The sequence below is a fragment of the Alosa sapidissima genome, chromosome 2, assembly GCF_018492685.1.
Source record: "Alosa sapidissima isolate fAloSap1 chromosome 2, fAloSap1.pri, whole genome shotgun sequence".
Taxonomy (NCBI): domain Eukaryota; kingdom Metazoa; phylum Chordata; class Actinopteri; order Clupeiformes; family Clupeidae; genus Alosa; species Alosa sapidissima.
The window spans coordinates 30,589,034-30,606,363 of NC_055958.1; the positions used below are offsets into that span (position 1 = coordinate 30,589,034).

A 17,330-nucleotide genomic window follows, 5' to 3' on the forward strand; every position below is an offset into this window, starting at 1 on the left:
CCAACCCCCAGCCCCACCCCCACCCCTTCACCTCCATCCTGAGGCCACATTCTGGCACTGGCTCTACAGTTGCCTCACAACTCACTGCTGAATGTACAACCGTGCGCCGAGATGCAGACCTGAACAAACACCGGCCGCTCTTCCTGTAGATGGCAAGCCTGCGTCCTCGAGAGAGCACTTGAACTTGTCAAAATAGATCACCGTGCTTGGACAAGTCACACGTACCTAAGACTTTTACACACACACCACATAACACAGTAACCTACATTCGGGTTATGCACATGTGGGCTTAGTTTCCCCTCACGGACGGTCTGAGGCCCCTTACAACCCACTCTGTTTGCCTGCCTGTACACAGTGGGTAAACCCCACTTCAAGGACCAGTTGATAGAAGGACAAGACAATGACAAAAAGTGGAGATGAAGGTGTTTAGAGAGAAAATCTTGATTGTTTTATTGAAAGGAAAACAAACAAACAAAAAACAAAGGATGAAGCTTACACATTCCAGACGAGTCAAAGCCGTGCCTGCTTCGTCTTCAGAGGACTTCTCGGCATGAGAGCACAACACAAGGGGGGGTTACACACATCACAACAGGCTGGGGTTTGAGTGACAACACAAACAAACACACACGCACACACACACAGACACACACACACACACACACACGCACACACACAAGACTTAAACGTCCAGAGGAGAGAGCAGGCCATGATGGGACTATAAAGAGATGGAAACGCCTCTAAGGCCACCTTCCCCAGTCGCCCGTGGTTCAGTGGATTTAGGGTTAGAGCAGGTGTGATTGGTTTTGGCAATAAAGGGTTAGTTTCAGCCCGCCGGCGGTGGTGTTTGGTGTTAGGTGCGGCCTTCAGGAGAAAGAGCGTCCCATTGGGTGGAAAAAAGGAGTGTGGTGTAATGAAAAAAGCTTTTCAAAGAAGTGCCTGGAATGGTCAGTGGTGAAGAAGCAAAGCAAGTTACTCAGAAGAAATTGTCCATACTAAAAGAAAAAAAAAAAGATCCAAGTGAGATTTTGATTGGCAATGTAGTATGGGGGTGTTTTTTTTGTTTCAGACACTGAAACTTCAACTTTTGCCCGCATCTCTTCGCAGAGGGACAAAGCCACAACAAAAGAAATCACAGACAAACAAACGCCTCAGGAGCGTCTGCGTCAGCTGACACCGAGATGTCCATCTCAATTTGTCCCCCACAGACACTTTCAGTCCGACGGTCCTTTCATTCACTTCTGTGTCTGCTGCATCTATGATATGGTTTCCTGTTATTACTATGAGTTTGCAACGGCTTTGGTCGCAATGCCGTTGTAAACAAGCCTTCTTTGAAACTGAACCGGTCAGGTGCATATTGTTTCACCTATGCGGGGTCGCAGGAGAACGCCTTATCTCGGTTACTTCTCTGTTCAAGAGATACCAACGTGTACGAGCCCAGGCCTACACATCCTGGTACACTGAACAACAACGATGACTTTTACCAGATATTTAAAATCACAGAATGAGTCAAAGGTAGCGGAATCTTCATGTGGTTACTTGGTAGGGTGAGAACGAGAGAGGGCGAGGGCGAGAGAGAGAGAGAGAAAAGAACGAAAAAGCTTTGACCTACATAACAGAGGATTTCATACTCTCTGCTATGGCAAGACGTCTCTGTCTGCTGTGTCTCTGGTGCTTCTCTTATGAAGTGTGGGTCCACACTGAGACAGGTCCTGGGTAGGGCCTCAGACTCTAATGTTATTTTTCCCTGTCGACCCAGCTGTGCTTTTCCACATGCCTTTTATTAACACTTTTAATTGGGGTTCCAGCCCCAACACAAGTAAATGGGAGTCTCAAAACACACACAGACACAGACACACACACACACACTACACTTCAAGTCTCAGAGGCACTCGATCGGAGTTCATGCAGACGGCTTGGAAAACAGAAGGGCCTTCTGTTGGGTGGCAGCTCACGCCTTCGTTTTCAGCGCGGCCCTTTCTCTGGAGACATGCTTTCCGGCGCTAGAATTCACCGGTGAAGAAAACAGGCGTGTGCTCACACAAAAACGGTGAGACCGGTGGGTGGTGCTGCTGGTGGTGGTAGTGGAGGGGATTGCAGTGGCAGAGAACAACAACTAAATCCAGAGACCTGGCACTACAAAACTAACTCGCTCTTAAGATGCGGTGCCACTGTTTTACTGGGTCACTAAAAACAAAAACAAATGCCCAAACAAATTGCTACCATGTGCAGAACTGTGAACAGCATCCAGACACACAAGGGGTGGGTGGGGGCAAAGTTGAAATGAACAGCGGTTTTTATGGTGCGATTGACTTGTAAAGGCACCTTGTAAAAAGACACAGGGGAATTGTAGCTTGTTGATTTCACAGTGATAGGACTGCATTAAAAAAAAGTCTGTATTGGCCACTAAAGGTTCTTCGCACATCCAAACAGCAAAAACTCCACCAGCCAGCCAAAGGCTCTCCCATCTGGTGGCCATTACATACAGCAGGGGAAACCGGCCATGAGGGAGCTTACAGTACAGGGCACTGTGTTAATCACTCACCCAGTTCAACGAGCGGAAAAGAAACAATCAGGGGGAGCGGAGTTATCCTCCGTGTCCCAAACCACATACGGGCTCAGTGCCCACAGGGATCCAGGTTTGAGTTTACAGAACCCACTCCCCATCTTGAACCCACTCTCCATCCCACTCCCACTCATATACTGTCTGCCCTCCACTGTCCTGTAAGTAACGGCAAGGACAGCCCAAACATAAGTCTTAGAGAAAAGAAAAAGACTCGACTCGCAGGTGATGAAGCGGTCTCATTTCAACAAACCCTGACATCACTGCTTTTCAGCCAAATGCTGGTTAAAAATGATAGTGGCTGGTAGATTTCACACACAAAAAAAAAAAAAGTAAAATTTCAACCCTGTTGCCTTTGCACATGTACTCACCCATACAAAAGCCCATTTGAAGGTCGTTCCCATTTGAAGATGATATTAGGATGAGATCCACTGCATAACTAATCTGATCTATATCTGTATGTGAGTGCCAGCGCTAATGCTATCCCGTTCTTTTGTTAGCATGGCGTCAATGTTGCTCAGATTAGGTGAAGAGAAAGGAATGAAGTTAATAGCCAAAGCTGTGAAGCCCCCTTGCGACAGAACCTCTCTGATTAGGAGGGCAGAGGTAACCGGCCGGCAGCATGCTACAGAAACACCAGTGTTTGACAAGATCAGCTCATTACCGATATCAGTACAGGGGAAAAACAAATACACTTGCTAAGCATTAGCTAAACAGCAGGACTCTGAGAGCCCTAATCATGGTCTGTCTTCACAGTTCACCCCATCTGATTCTGCAATTACTGAGCATGGTTAATTATGTGAACTATTGCCTTGCCTGAAAATGTAAAAATGATTGTACTAGATGCTAAAGGTTGTGCTAAAGGTTTCAGAGAAGTGAAGAAAATTTCAGTCAGTCTATAGGAACTTACAGTTACAGAGCTCAGAGCACCAGTTTATAACATGCTTTAACTTTAACTAACATCTCTGATGCTGGTAAACACCGTAAGACGTAAAAACATAAAGGCATTAAAGTAAGCCTTAAATAGGCTAGTTTTGCCTGTGCGTTGACTAAATGTGTGTCTAGCCAACACTCTTCAGCCCACTGACTCTGAATCAGCGGATCAGTGCTCTGTGGGTGTGTGTTCAGCTGCAGGATAAGCTGCACTGAGCTGATCTGGGGACAGATTTGAGGGACGTGACCTGAGACGGTCTAAGGAGGTTGATTGCCCAGTCCAAGACTGCTCACCTCTTTGGCTCTCTGGACTGCGTCACTCGGTGGGTTCCTGATCTGCGGAGAAGACTTGGTGTTGATCTTGTCGTACAGCTGAAATAGACGAGAAAATCATTTCATTAGGGTTAAATAACAAAAAGAACAAACATTTCATTATGGTTACATAATAAAACAAATAACAAACATTTCCTTCAGGTTAAATAACAAGAATATGAATAAAAAAATAATTCAAATTCATTCTGTTATACTATAATAGTAAATGCTTGATAAATAAAATTCCTGAAAATATATACATGAGCATGTATGATCAGCATGTACTCATCTGCAATATGTAACTGCAATTAACATCATCATGTTTACAGCCTAAAATGACAACCACACTTTTTATCTAACCAGCACTTAAACACAAACACAAACACACACACTTCCTCTCAATAAAAGTCAGAGCAGTCGGTGCAGTACAGCCTCTTCACTTGTGCCTCTTCAGCCATAACAAATGATACATTCTAGTCCAAGGAAAATAGCACAACACTGAACATCACAAGGTGATCTCCCTGAAGCTTGGGATGGCCACAAGCCCTTTCAGTCTGACAGGCCCATTAATAACCAATACAGAACAGGGGAACTCTTACTCCACATGATAAAATCACACACTGGCCAAAATCAGACACTGTTTCAGTGTCTTGACCATAAAACAAGAGTCAGCTGGCCAACGAATATTGTGGTGTAGTATAATGGTCCAGTGGTACTTCAAGGCACCAAGTTTTTGCTTGGAGATTTACATACTAAACTGTCCTTTCTTGGGTGCAACTGAATGACTACCCCGTACTGCACTGTACACATACTTCATACTAACTCTTGGGTATGATAATATGAATACCATAATATGAAACATATAAAATTAGATTAAAAATAAAGATAAAACTTTCAATTATCAAAATGCTGCACTGGAACATAATGCTGGATATAACGGCATCTAAACATGTCAAAAGATCTTCTAATGCACATTCAGTAGCATCACTGAACTAAAACTTTGCAAAAACTGCAACTGTTACAGAAAAACAACACTAGAAAAACAGGAAGTGGGATAGCACCATCTGACACTACTAGTCTCTCTTTTTAAAATCTCTGCAGCTACAGAAGAGACCCTTGCACACATGCTTTCATAAGACAAGGACAGCTACATTCACTAAATCTCTATGCCATGGCAAAGGTACTGTAAAAAGGATACAACTAAAATGTCATTCAGACCTCAGATTCAGTTTTTCATGGGTATTTCAGAGTTGAGGGGGTGTTCTGGTTTTATGAGATCTAGATCTTGTTTTTTTTATTAAATATCTAGGTCATGGTTTTATGAGATCTAGGTCTTGGTTTTATGAGATCTAGGTCTTTGAAATAGACAGTCAAACTCACTCAGAAACGAATGCTATGCTACCTGAACCTTTTCTGAAGAGTTAGCAGGGAACTCCCCTTTTTTGCAACCTGACTATTGGATCCACAGTTTTACCAAAAGGGCATGTGGTTTGTAGCTTAAGGTTCATTTTGTCATTGTCATTGACAGGAACAAAACCGAAACACCACAATGACTTCACATTTGGACGTGAAGTTCCCGACCAAGACAAATGTCAAACTCTTATGACGAATGCAGATGTTTGTTACTGACTTTAGTACAAAAGTACAAAAGTAGGGGGATACTGGACCAAAGGCTGGTCTTGCTGGTCAACCACACCAATAGCGTGTTGAACTGAGAAGGCTCTGGCCTTCTTGTAATGAATCATTTGAAGCTACTGTGGCTCTGCACTCATTCAAAAAGACCCCAACGAACAAAAGGGCACAGAGGAACAAACACGTCACAACCTACAAGAAAATGTGTACCCAGCAAAGAGACTGACATCCAAAGCAATTCATCAAGTACAGCAGAAAGCGCAAGGTAATCTCTCGCCAGGAATAAAACAACCCCAAATATCTCAACCACCAGTTGCAGTCTGCAAATCTGCAATTCAGATGGATTCTTTCACAACAAAAGCCAGTTGAACCTTAACAATGAGAGAAAGGAAAACGCCACGGCAGCACTCACCGACCAACCTCCCTCCACAGCCAAACTCCACTTAGGACTTTTACAGCCAGGACCAGACAGCCGCCCCAACACCAACAACATCTACTACTCTCTCTATTCTTTGGGGTTACAGTATAGGAACCATGGCGCGTGTGTGTGCGTGTGCGTGTGTGTGCGAGTGTTTGTGTGGGAGTGGCAGTACGCAGCGATGGAGAGTGGCAACACAACGTCTTAATGTCCGGGCCGGTTTCAAGAGATGGGCAGATAGGACTGGAGCCACGACTCTGAAAGAAAAACTGACAATAGTGGCCATTGTTCCACTTCTCTGTTTAGAGCACAAGGGGGTCTCTGCCTTTTCAGCTTCTCTATGGAACGAGGAGTCTGTATTCACGGACAGCCTCCCGGGGGGAAAGCACAGCCCCCTCATGCAACATGTGGAGGTGGTGGTGGTGTTGGTGGTGGAGGAGGTGGTGTTGGTGGTGTTGTTGTTGGTGGTGGTATTCGGGCCTCAACCTCCTCCATACACACAACCACAGTCTCCAGTTGGTACCCATTCACAATGTGTGTCTTGCCAAATGCTGGAGAGAGGCTCCGTCAAAAAAGATCTCCACACAAAACCCGAACTCACACTCCATACAGAGTTCTACAGCTGTGATCGTTCACACGCGAATACAAAAAGCTCATGAGCGCATGTGTATGTGTGTGTGTGTGTGTGTGTGTGTGTGGTGGAGTCAACGCTTGTACGTGGCCACACAAAAACTCTCTTTCACACACGCTTTGTCTCCTGGGTGAATACTTTAGACTGCTAAAAACGTCACAATAATCCGCTAAGTGCTCTAGACACACGCTGCTAAGGGTAACACTATTTACACTGTGGTTAGATGCTGCAAGAAAACACTAAGACATCCATTATTCAGCGTTATTCTGGCTGTCTTTTCAAAACAAGTGCTGCGTGACTTGTCAAGCGTAACACAGCGTTCGCAGAAATTACGTTTTGTTTCAAATTCCTTCTCCTCTGTACAATTTGCCTCCAGGTAGAGTCCAGGACGTCAACATCAAGATCAGTTCTAAAATCATAATTCACCATTGATGTACACCACCATTGATGCAAGTGATTTCTTTCATCGTCTCAGATTACTCCAGCTGAGCGGTTACTTTATTAGCTCTCATACTACTTTCATTTTGACTCATTTTACATAAAGAAAATGGCAGCACACTTAAACTCTGTTTAAACTGTTAGACAGACACCAGTATGAAGCATATAAAGCTGTCAATGATCAAACTAACACCAGTTCTTTCACGAATCACAAATATTCCTATTTTTAACACATCTCTCACTGATCTGGTAATGGATGACTTGAAGCATATTAGATGCCAGTAGGGTCGGAGGACCTTAATATTGGAGATTACGTGTTCACCACACTTTCCATTCTGAAGCAGAGAGCCAGTGACACTTTCAGAAACCCCAAAAGGGTTGAATTAGTGAAGAACCAATGAACTCGCAGGGAATGTTATGGTAAGCCCATCATGCGTTTTGTTTGTGCTGAACTGCTGAACATCTTCCCAAAAAAATGATCCACCTTCCAGTAACAGAGCAGAAGCTTTTCATTGTTGATCTGTTGTGTATACTTTGTATGTAAACTTTAATAAAATAGTGACACAAATTTGTCAGGACATGCAAGTGGTCAGTGGCAGACAATGGTTACAGAAATAGCACGTGCCCAAATAACAAAATCCCCTGTTGGCAGGAAAATAAAGCAGGGTTCAGAAAGACTGAGGAAGAGAGTGACTGAGGAATAAAAACATAGATATTCTACCAATTCTCTTTCCAGAGCCTTAACATTGTTCCATTTTCCATGTGATCATCCAGCTCTGTGGTAAAAATCCCAAAGTTTTCCTGGAAGCGTGGGAACTCTGCCTTGTGACTGGCCTGGCTCCACATACAACTGAGCTTATGAGACATCTTTATCTTCACACAAAGGCCCACACACGCAGACACACACGCACACAGACACACATACGTACACACACACACACACAGAACAACAAACACAGATAAATACAAACATATACACACAGTCACCCCCTCCAATACACATACAAACACACATTAACTAGAGTATGTACACAGGCACACACACACACACAAACACAAAGTTCAGCAAGAAAACAAAAACCCTAACCGTATCCTTGGTGTCATTTCTCCCTTCTTATCTGTATACTTTTCCCACAAGCAGTGTAACTCTGATGCACAATCAGGGGACAGCGTGCAACCAGACTCTCTGGTCTGCATAACAACCCAGTTTGCTGTGAGACATGATCTCAGCGGCAGAGAGCCCAGACATATACCAGGGTGAACACCTGACTAGATCTGGTGTGGGTGACAGACTGCACTGCAGTAAAGAATAGAGCAACTCTACAAGTCAGACAGAACTGGGACGGAACAGAGGAAATATTTTCCACAACCACAGATTTGTACTTCTTCTTCCTTAGCTGATTGTTTTTTTTTCTTCTTGAGATCATTTTTTTATTTTTATTTTTATTGCCACCATTCATACAATACATGTTTACTACTGAAAGTGTAATTAGTTGCATCAGACTGCATTGTGCTGTGCTGTTTTGCTATAGGTTTTTTTTCCTGTTTGTTTTGTGTGACTCTTCAGGACTTCAGTAATCATTTTGCGCCTTTCCTGACCTCACTTGGTCTTGGTTAAATGGAGTTTTTTTCTGAACCTTTATGTCCACCTGTGGACATTTCAGTCATTCTAAAGACAGACTTTAATATGTGCACGTTCCCCATTAACTGGCTGTCATTTCTCTTATTGTTTTATTCTATGTTGTAATACTTAGTCTATACTTAGTCAGTATAAGTATAGTAAGTATAGTATATATACTCTTTTGATTCCGTGAGGGAAATTTGGTCTCTGCATTTATCCCAATCCGTGAATTAGTGAAACAGTGAGCTGCCTGCAACAACAGCGGCGCTCGGGGAGCAGTGAGGGGTTAAGCGCCTTGCTCAAGGGCACTTCAGGTCGGGGTTCGAACCGGCAACCCTCCGGTTACAAGCGCGAACCAGTAGGCCACGGCTGCCCAGTCGTAGTCTTAGTCTATTTTACGTTTATCTGTTTGTGTTAAAACATTAAAAACAAAATGTCAGATGGTGTGATTTTTTCCCTATTTCTGAGTTAACTGACTGTGGCTAGTTTATGGATGTGGACAGTCATTGGCAATAAACAAACCACAGAAACACACACCCTGCACACAAAAACATTCCATGGAGATTTCTTGTGAGACCACAGAGTGCCTTCCTGGGTATAGCTGAATACTGCAATGCGCAGATGATGAGTTCAATAAAAAACTCAAAAGCAAATAAAAAAATAAAATAAAAGCCGGGTAAGTAATAAAACCAGCAAAGTGTGTGACTCACGTCCAGTAGTGTGTGGAGGTGTTGGTCCTGAAAGACACTGTGCAGGAAGTCCAGGTCTTTCTCACTGCAGTCCGTCAGGGCGTGGATCTCCTCCAGACTGTCCAGCACCTGGGATACGGCTCCTGAGGGCGAACACAAACACACACACACACACACACACGTGCACAAACGCACAGGCACACCGAAAAAAATAGAGACCCATTTATATACACATTCAAAAAGGTGTGCCAACATACACATGCATGGACACAGTCACACACAACCACCACAATGAGAGAAACACAGACACGTGGTTCCAAACACACCTAGAAAAGGCACTAGCACACGCAGACAGTGACAGACACGGTTTGTGGTGAAAACGTGGAAGGTATGTAATTAATACTACGCGCAAATGATTAAAACCATGCAAATATGACTCATAGGTCTCTGGATGTATTCTAATGCATAATTATAATCAGATCTTTGTTACAATAACTACTTGAACTACTGCTCATATCAATTTAAGAACAATGGAACAATCGTCAAACAGTAGTGAAACTTAAGCCATGAGAGTCTGCTGCAGGCTTGTCAGAAAGACTCAAGCAGAATGAGCAGTGCAGATCGGCTTGGCCTCTGCAATCTCTGGTCTACAGTGCATTTCCTGATACAGAGAGGAGCATGACCTTGTCAGAGGGGTGCTTGACTTGAGCATGAGAGGAGAGGAAGCAAGGATTTATTTGGGGGGGCGGGGGGGGTGACATGAGGGGAGGGGTGGGGAGTGTGGGGCGGGGGGGAATAAGATACGTACTCTCTGCAGCAAGTAGTCCTGCACAGGGGAGGCAGCATTAGGGCAAACAACAGAAAAAAAGAGTTATCAAAAAGATGCAAAGCTGGCATTAGTGAAGCTCTATGAGGTAAGAGAAAGCGTGAATTGGACCTAAAAGAGTTGGCTTAAAAAAAGAAAGAAAGAAAGAAAGAAAGATATGAGCAAATTGGACAAATAACAACATTATAGTTCAATGAAAGGTCTTGTCATGCAAAATCCATAAATAAATAATAAAAAAAAGAAATACAATAAAACAAAAATAATCTATTATAGGGACCACATCTGGGGGAATTGATAATTAAAAAAACCTTTGTGGTGTTTCCTGTAAAAATCATGTCTGATCTAATGGAAAACTTGATAGTAATCTCTTGACGTCAGTTCTGCACAAGCCAAAGCCTTTGAGCTGTATCAGAAAAGAAATGTAAAGACCATGACTCATATGGGTTTTTGGTCACATTTGATGACTGAGGTTGCACTTGCGAAAAGAAGAAGGAAGGCAGCGGTCCTGTCTGAAAACAGGAAGACGAAGAGAGAGAGAGAGAGAGAGAGAGAGAGAGAGAGAGAGAGAGAGAGAAAGACAGACACTCTTGCTTCATCATCAGGCTGAGGTTGTGACTTCAGTGTGACTGAAAGTGGCCTTTGTGAAACAAGATGCCATAATAAAATCTAGTGTAGCCAAGAGAAAGCACGAAAAATGACAGGACCGCAACTATTTTGGGTAAAAAAGCGGTGAAGTGCTCAGGACAACCCCCGAGGACCAGCCCTGAGTTTTTATAACTTGATATCGCTTATGCATTCTCTTTAAACTTTTGTACCAGTGAATTTGCTTGCAAAATAATCAAATCAATATATTAGCTATGATCCACTATTTTTATATTAAATCCTTGGACCTCTGATTCTTACTTCCTGAATTAACCCCAAAATGACTACAAACTGTCAGAAATAGGGTACCAAATTAAAAAAAAAGAAAGAAAACAATGCTCAATTTGTAAACGATCTGTTGCTTCAACTTCAACCAGTTTTGGATTCAAAGAAACATGTGCACACTGTTCACAAAACATATACAAAGTGACATTTATCATTTCAAATTGGTCCAGAAATGTTAAAACACAAGCAATAGAGCATACATGTATAATATCATATATGACATTTGATGCATTGCTACAGGGATCTTTTTTGGGAAAGACTACGCAATATAGTTAATTACATGTGATTTCAGCAAATCATGTCTATTCCTTGTCCCTTGATTCCTACATATCATGAGAGAGAATCTTATTTGGCAATTTAGAAGGGCCTTGTATGGGGTTTTATTAAGGGTTTTATTTTCTTTCTTTACTCCTCCTTTTCTCCTCTGCTCCTTTCCAAAAGTTGCTTGTACATTTCTCCTTACTCTGCAATTAGCTACTAATTTGCATTACTCGCAATAACAGAATATACATCATATTGTGTGATGAGTACTACACTAACGACAATTACTATTGCACTAAACAGATGCATCACAGATGCACTATTTTTTTTTTGCTCTAGCATGAGAGTGCAACACTCCACACCCCCCAAGTTATGTTGCTTTTAACACATATCCTGTCTCTTGCTGAACCTCTCGTACCATCAGCACTTTTCCTTGTGTGAGTTGACCACACTTCAAGAGGTGACAAAACTTTGCTGACTAATTGAAAGTCTGTCTATCTCTCTGATATATATACCATACTACCATACCATACTATATATACCATAATAATATATACCATACTAAGAATTTCATTATATCTGAGCAAACAGTACCACTGTTTCTTAGCATCTTTTCTAACATAGGTCCATGCATTCAAGCTAATGAACTGAACCTCATCAATTACTTTAAAAGCATGTTGCACGTTGATCTATTGGTGCAGGTTGGTATTAAGGCGTTGCATTGTGCATAACATCTTATACATATTCGAGCCCACGGATGCTTGAGAAGTTAGACAAGAACAAAAACTTCCTTGGTATCTCTAGATAAGGATGGACAGGAGGATGACCGCAAGACACACGAAAGGGCAAGACTTCCTCATGCAAAAGCAGAAGAGAATATACTAAGGCAAACACAGACAACGGACTGATGCAACATTCATGCACTTACTTCTGCTCTCCCCATCTATGGCTATGAATTCAAGAAAGCATGTGCAGTGAAGCTGTGGAAATATTGGCCTTACAGACCAGAACGGAATTCTGATATAAGTTAAAAAAAAATGTTTTTGGGTACATTGCACATACGTTTTACATTGTATTGTGCACAGTACAATCTTCCTCTGTGTTCTTTTGCCCATTTTAATTTTTTCTTTTTATTGGCCAGTCTCAGATATGGCTTTTTCTTTGCCACTCTGCCTAAAATGCCTGTGGCCAGAGACGTCTATTTCTCAAACTAGAGACTGGGAGGCGTTTATTTCTCAAACTAGAGACTGGGAGGCGTTTATTTCTCAAACTAGAGACTGGGAGGCGTCCATTTCTCAAACTAGAGACTCTAATGTACTTGTCCTCTTGTTTAGTTGTGCATCGGGGTCTCCCACTTTTTTTTATTCTGGTTAGAGCCCATCTCTGCTGTTCTCTGAAAGGAGCAGTACATACCGTTGCAGGAAATCTTCAGTTTCTTGGCAATTTCTAACATGGAATAGCCTCCATCTCTCAGAGCAACAATAGAACTGTCGAGTTCTCTTTTTCTGGCTATTTTGAGAGTATAATCGAACCCCCAAATGCTGATGCTCCAAATACTCAACTAGCTCAAAGGAAGGCCAGTTTTATAGCTTCTTCAGTTTTCAGCTGTGCTAACATAATTGCACAAGGGTTTTTATAATAATCAATTAGCCTTTTAACACGATTAGCTAACACAATGTACCATTACCACATTCATGAAAAAACAGTGTTTTTCTTTCAAAAATAAGTGAAATAATTTCCAAGTGACCCCAAACTTGTTGTTTGCTGTCAGCTTCTGTTTAACTAAATACTATTGCCACACTTGCATACATGCATGCATGCTTTTATCTTCCATTAGAGATGCACTGCTGTCGCATCAGAGACTCAATACCAAGAAAAACTGCATGACCTAGCTATCAAACGACAATGGTAAACCAACAACAGAGTCAATGTGAATGCACAGCTATCCAGGCTCATATTCACATGTATTTATTCTGTATCCAAAGCAAGTTGCTGAGCAGGTATGGGCTTCCTCTTGTGAGCTCTCCAGAAACTGAACTAATGCCCATGGTGCTTTGTGCTTTTCTCACACTCTGCTGTACCAGTTGGGGCACAGGCACATTGCGTTGCTTCCTGTGGTATTTACCTTATCGATGTAACATGGGACACTTGAATTCTGCACTCAGCCAACTCAGCCGACAGATGGCTTCCATGGTCGTCATTCATTGGTGGGTGTTCATCCATAGTTGGAGGAGTGTGTGTGTGTGTGTGTGTGTGTGTGTGTGTGTGTGTGTGTGTGTGTCTAACCTGAGGAAGTGGGGTCTTCAGAGAAATCAGGCAGCTCCTCTGGCGGGTCCCCGTAAAAGGAGTTGAACTTGTGGCTGGACACTGCTGCCAGCACTGCCCCCTTCAAACCAAAACAGACACACATTTCAAAACTAGAATTACCGCGATGTGCGGTGGTTTGCCCCCCGTGCAGCCGTGACTTCCTGGTCGACAAACACTTGTGTGGCGAGGCATGTAATACAGCGATCATAGAGTTGAAAGTCGTCTAACAAGTTGATCTTTTAGTCCAAGTGAACGTTCATACCAAATTTGAAGAACGTTCAGGCATTCTTGAGACTGCGTTCACGAGATAGGGAGATGCATGTGGCTACAGTGACCTTGAACTTTGACCTTTCACCAGGAGATCACATCAGGGACATGTCATTACTTTCCTGTTGTGGCATATCAGGGTCAGTCTTTGATGATGCTGTATGTTTTTGAGTATGTGTCTGTGTGAGTATGTGAGCGTGTGTGTGTGTATCTGTGGTGGAGGGCGGATAAATGTGTGCACATTTGCATGTTTCTGTGTGGTCAGGGTGCATCTGTCTGGCTCATTTAAAGTCATTTGGGTAAAACAGGCTAAGCTGTTGCAAAAATGTTGACGTTTAAAACCGGCAGAGATACTTTTCGCCTCCAAGGTGGATAGACTATTTTAGGTAGTAAGAAGGTTACTGTAACTGCACATAAGCAAAATGATAATAAAGGATTTAGCAAAGGTCTATTAAGGTGGGGAGAGTATTTGCTGCAGCTGCTATGCCATTTTAATTAATTAGCGCTGCGATCGTGCAGCAAAAGAGTTATTTGTATTTATGTGCAACTTAAGTGTTTTTAGAAACTACGGCTATTTTGACTTTGCAAGTGTCTTTGAAACTGCGGACAGCGTGACTGAGGCTAACACCTTTAGCTTCCTCCGGGCGTTGAACTTCCTCAGCTGTTCAACTGTCTCAGGAAGGTGAATCTTGTAGGCATAGCGGTCCCTCTCCTGCGAGATATAAACACAAACAATGGTTACAGCTTATGCAATTATTTTAATTTGTATAAAAATATTAGATATATATATATTTTTTATTTTCTTTCAACCATTTTCTCATTTTTTTTACATTTCTTTCCTCCCGCTGTGCTCTTTCACTCACTCACTCACTCACTCACTCACTCACTCACTCACTCACTCACTCACTCACTCACTCACTCACTCACTCACTCACTCACTCACTCACTCACTCACTCACTCACTCACTCACTCACTCACTCACTCACTCACTCACTCACTCACTCACTCACTCACTCACTCACTCACTCACTCACTCACTCACTCACTCACTCACTCACTCACTCACTCACTCACTCACTCACTCACTCACTCAATTTTCTGTAGTCACTAGACTATATCTGTAGTCACTAGACTATATCTGTATGCTGGATGTGCGTACCTTCAGCCAGGGGTGGTTGAGGGCCTCGTAGACGGTGATCCTCTCTGCGGGGTCCAGCATCAGCATGCGACGGACCAGGTCTTTGGCGCTCTCGGAGATGTGGCTCCACTGGCGCGGGTTCATCTAAGCGCACACACACACACAGGCGCACACAAAATGCACGCAAACACCACACACACAGGTGGAGGGAGACAAAAAAGCACAGCGCGCTTTGAGAAAGGAAGGCATCAGAGGACACGGGGATCAGATCTGGGGATGAGCTGTGTCTGTCTGTGTGTGTGTGTGTGCGTGTGTGCGTGTGTGTGTGTGTGTGTGTGTGTGTGTGTGTGTGTGTTTCTCTGTAAATAATTTATCCCTCTCAAAATATATATACCGGTACATGTATTATTAGGAGGTCTGGCAGAACTTTCTTCTACCGCTAACCAATACTTAGATTGAGAAACACATTGAGAAACAACATGCTATCTGATGAGCAACATAACAGGCCATCTGATAAATAGGAAAACAGCAGCGCAAAACAGCAAGTGTGTTATCATGAAGAACACCAACGCTGCAACCAAAGGGGCCTATGATTGTGTGATAATAAATAACATACTGCTTTTGTAAAAGAATAACTGGTATTTTTCCCCTAGCAACAGCATTTATGGCCATAGCTAGTGTGTGTGTGGGGGGTGGTGGGGGGTGGGGGGGGCTTTTCAACAAATTAAATATATTTTTTTATTCTTCTTATTTCTTTCAATAACATCAGCATATCTACCATAAGTACTGATAATAAAGTAATTAATACATACTAGGGGCCAGGTTGAAAAAGGCCATGTCCTCAGGAGTAACAGCACTAGTATAACTACTATATTCAAAGCCTGCCAACAATTCAATCTCTTTTCTACAGTGAGAGTCAGTGTGGAATCAGTGTTTTTAAAAAAAAAAAAATTATCAGGGCTGCTCATCCCTTAGACAGTTTGGGAAAATGTTAATAAACTACTACCTTGTATTTCCCTTTAATGATGCCTTCGAAGAGCCTCTCCTTGGTGCCGTAGAAGGGCAGGCATCCACTGAGCAGGATGAATAGGATGACCCCACAGCCCCACACGTCTACCGGCTTACCGTAGGGCTCACGTTTCACCACCTCCGGGGCCATGAAGTGTGGGGTGCCCACTCTCCCTGCAAAGGGATGCATGTGGTCAGTGGAGAGATTCCCCTCGCCAAGGAGGGAGAGAGACCCCCATATGTATAACTCCCCAAAAGCATGCACATTATGCAAACACAGTACCATGCAAAAGTTAAATAGATGCTGTAGACAGATACTCTATTCATCCCCTTTAGGGTAGTTCAATTGCCCAGTAGCTCAATCCTGTAAAATGACGCTGATGTCTAGAAGTGTAGACACAACAGTGCACAGTACTATACACACACTTGCAAGGACATATGCTTTGTTTGTATAATGAAAAAAAAAAAAAAAAACACAACCACAAACAGGTGCATAGTTATGTTGCCAAGTGCACATAGGTGGTGTGAAAGCAGTATGTAAGTACATCTGTTCAGGTTTCCTTTTTTTGCGTAAGCTTATCAGTAGACACAAAAAAGTAAAAGTATTGTATTTCATTTCCTTGTTACGGCACATTGAAACAGGAAGTTACTAGAAACCTATAGTGTGCAAGAAAAGAGGCTTCTAATACCGCCGACTGACCAAACCTGGTGGAACTTGTGATGAAAAGGGGAAGCTTTATTCAGCTGTTGGATGAGGCGAAGGCCAACTAATACTCCTTACATAAAATTGACTACCTACAAAATTATCAGCAAAAGTCTGCAATGACACATTCATGGTCTGTTAATGAGGAGAAAACATGATTTGGAAAAAAAGATTTTCTTTTTTTAAATTTACTTTTATACTGGTATCAGTATGTAGACTCCCCCACAAAATCCATTAACTCAATACTTCCAGGACCTTGTCAAGCAGATATAGTTGAGTTTCTTACAAAACACTAGCAATGTGTTAGCTGGATGTTTTTTGGTGTTTGGACAACATCTGGACTTCATACCTCCTGCTACCAGTCCAGATTCTCCAAGCTGTATGGCCACCCCGAAACCTCCCAGTTTAACAGGCGCAGAATTCTCCTTTGATGCCAGTAACACACAGTGGGGCTATGGGGGGAGAGAAAGAGAGAGAGAGAGAGAGAGAGAGAGAGAGAGAGAGAGAGAGAGAGAGAGAGAGAGAGAGAAGAGAGAGAGAGAGAGAGAGAGAGAGAGAAAGAGAGAGAGAGAGAGAGAGAGAGAGAAAGTTAGTAATTGAGGAAATTAACATTTGATTGATACACAATTTACACAATGAGCGGTCCCAAAAGAAGGAA

At 42.7% G+C, this 17,330-nt stretch overlaps 1 protein-coding gene across 20 annotated transcripts in view; it reads right to left on the reverse strand.

Annotated features, from left to right (window-relative positions):
- caska (calcium/calmodulin-dependent serine protein kinase a) overlaps positions 1 to 17,330 on the reverse strand; it is a 194,672-nt gene that overhangs the window by 33,546 nt on the left and 143,796 nt on the right. For 6 of the 20 annotated variants that reach the window (XM_042081136.1, XM_042081233.1, XM_042081190.1 and 3 more), the window contains exons 6-14: positions 17,022 to 17,124; positions 15,965 to 16,143; positions 14,983 to 15,105; positions 14,451 to 14,534; positions 13,535 to 13,634; positions 10,043 to 10,060; positions 9,256 to 9,377; positions 3,788 to 3,865; positions 497 to 541 (exon numbers count right to left, since the gene is read on the reverse strand). In XM_042081136.1, coding sequence (XP_041937070.1) covers positions 497 to 541; positions 3,788 to 3,865; positions 9,256 to 9,377; positions 10,043 to 10,060; positions 13,535 to 13,634; positions 14,451 to 14,534; positions 14,983 to 15,105; positions 15,965 to 16,143; positions 17,022 to 17,124 — 852 coding nt within the window. Of the gene's footprint in view, positions 1 to 496; positions 542 to 3,787; positions 3,866 to 5,849; positions 5,946 to 9,255; positions 9,378 to 10,042; positions 10,061 to 13,534; positions 13,635 to 14,450; positions 14,535 to 14,982; positions 15,106 to 15,964; positions 16,144 to 17,021; positions 17,125 to 17,330 lie in introns of those variants that run through there. The other 14 variants (XM_042081253.1, XM_042081243.1, XM_042081210.1 and 11 more) reach the window with 7 other exon arrangements.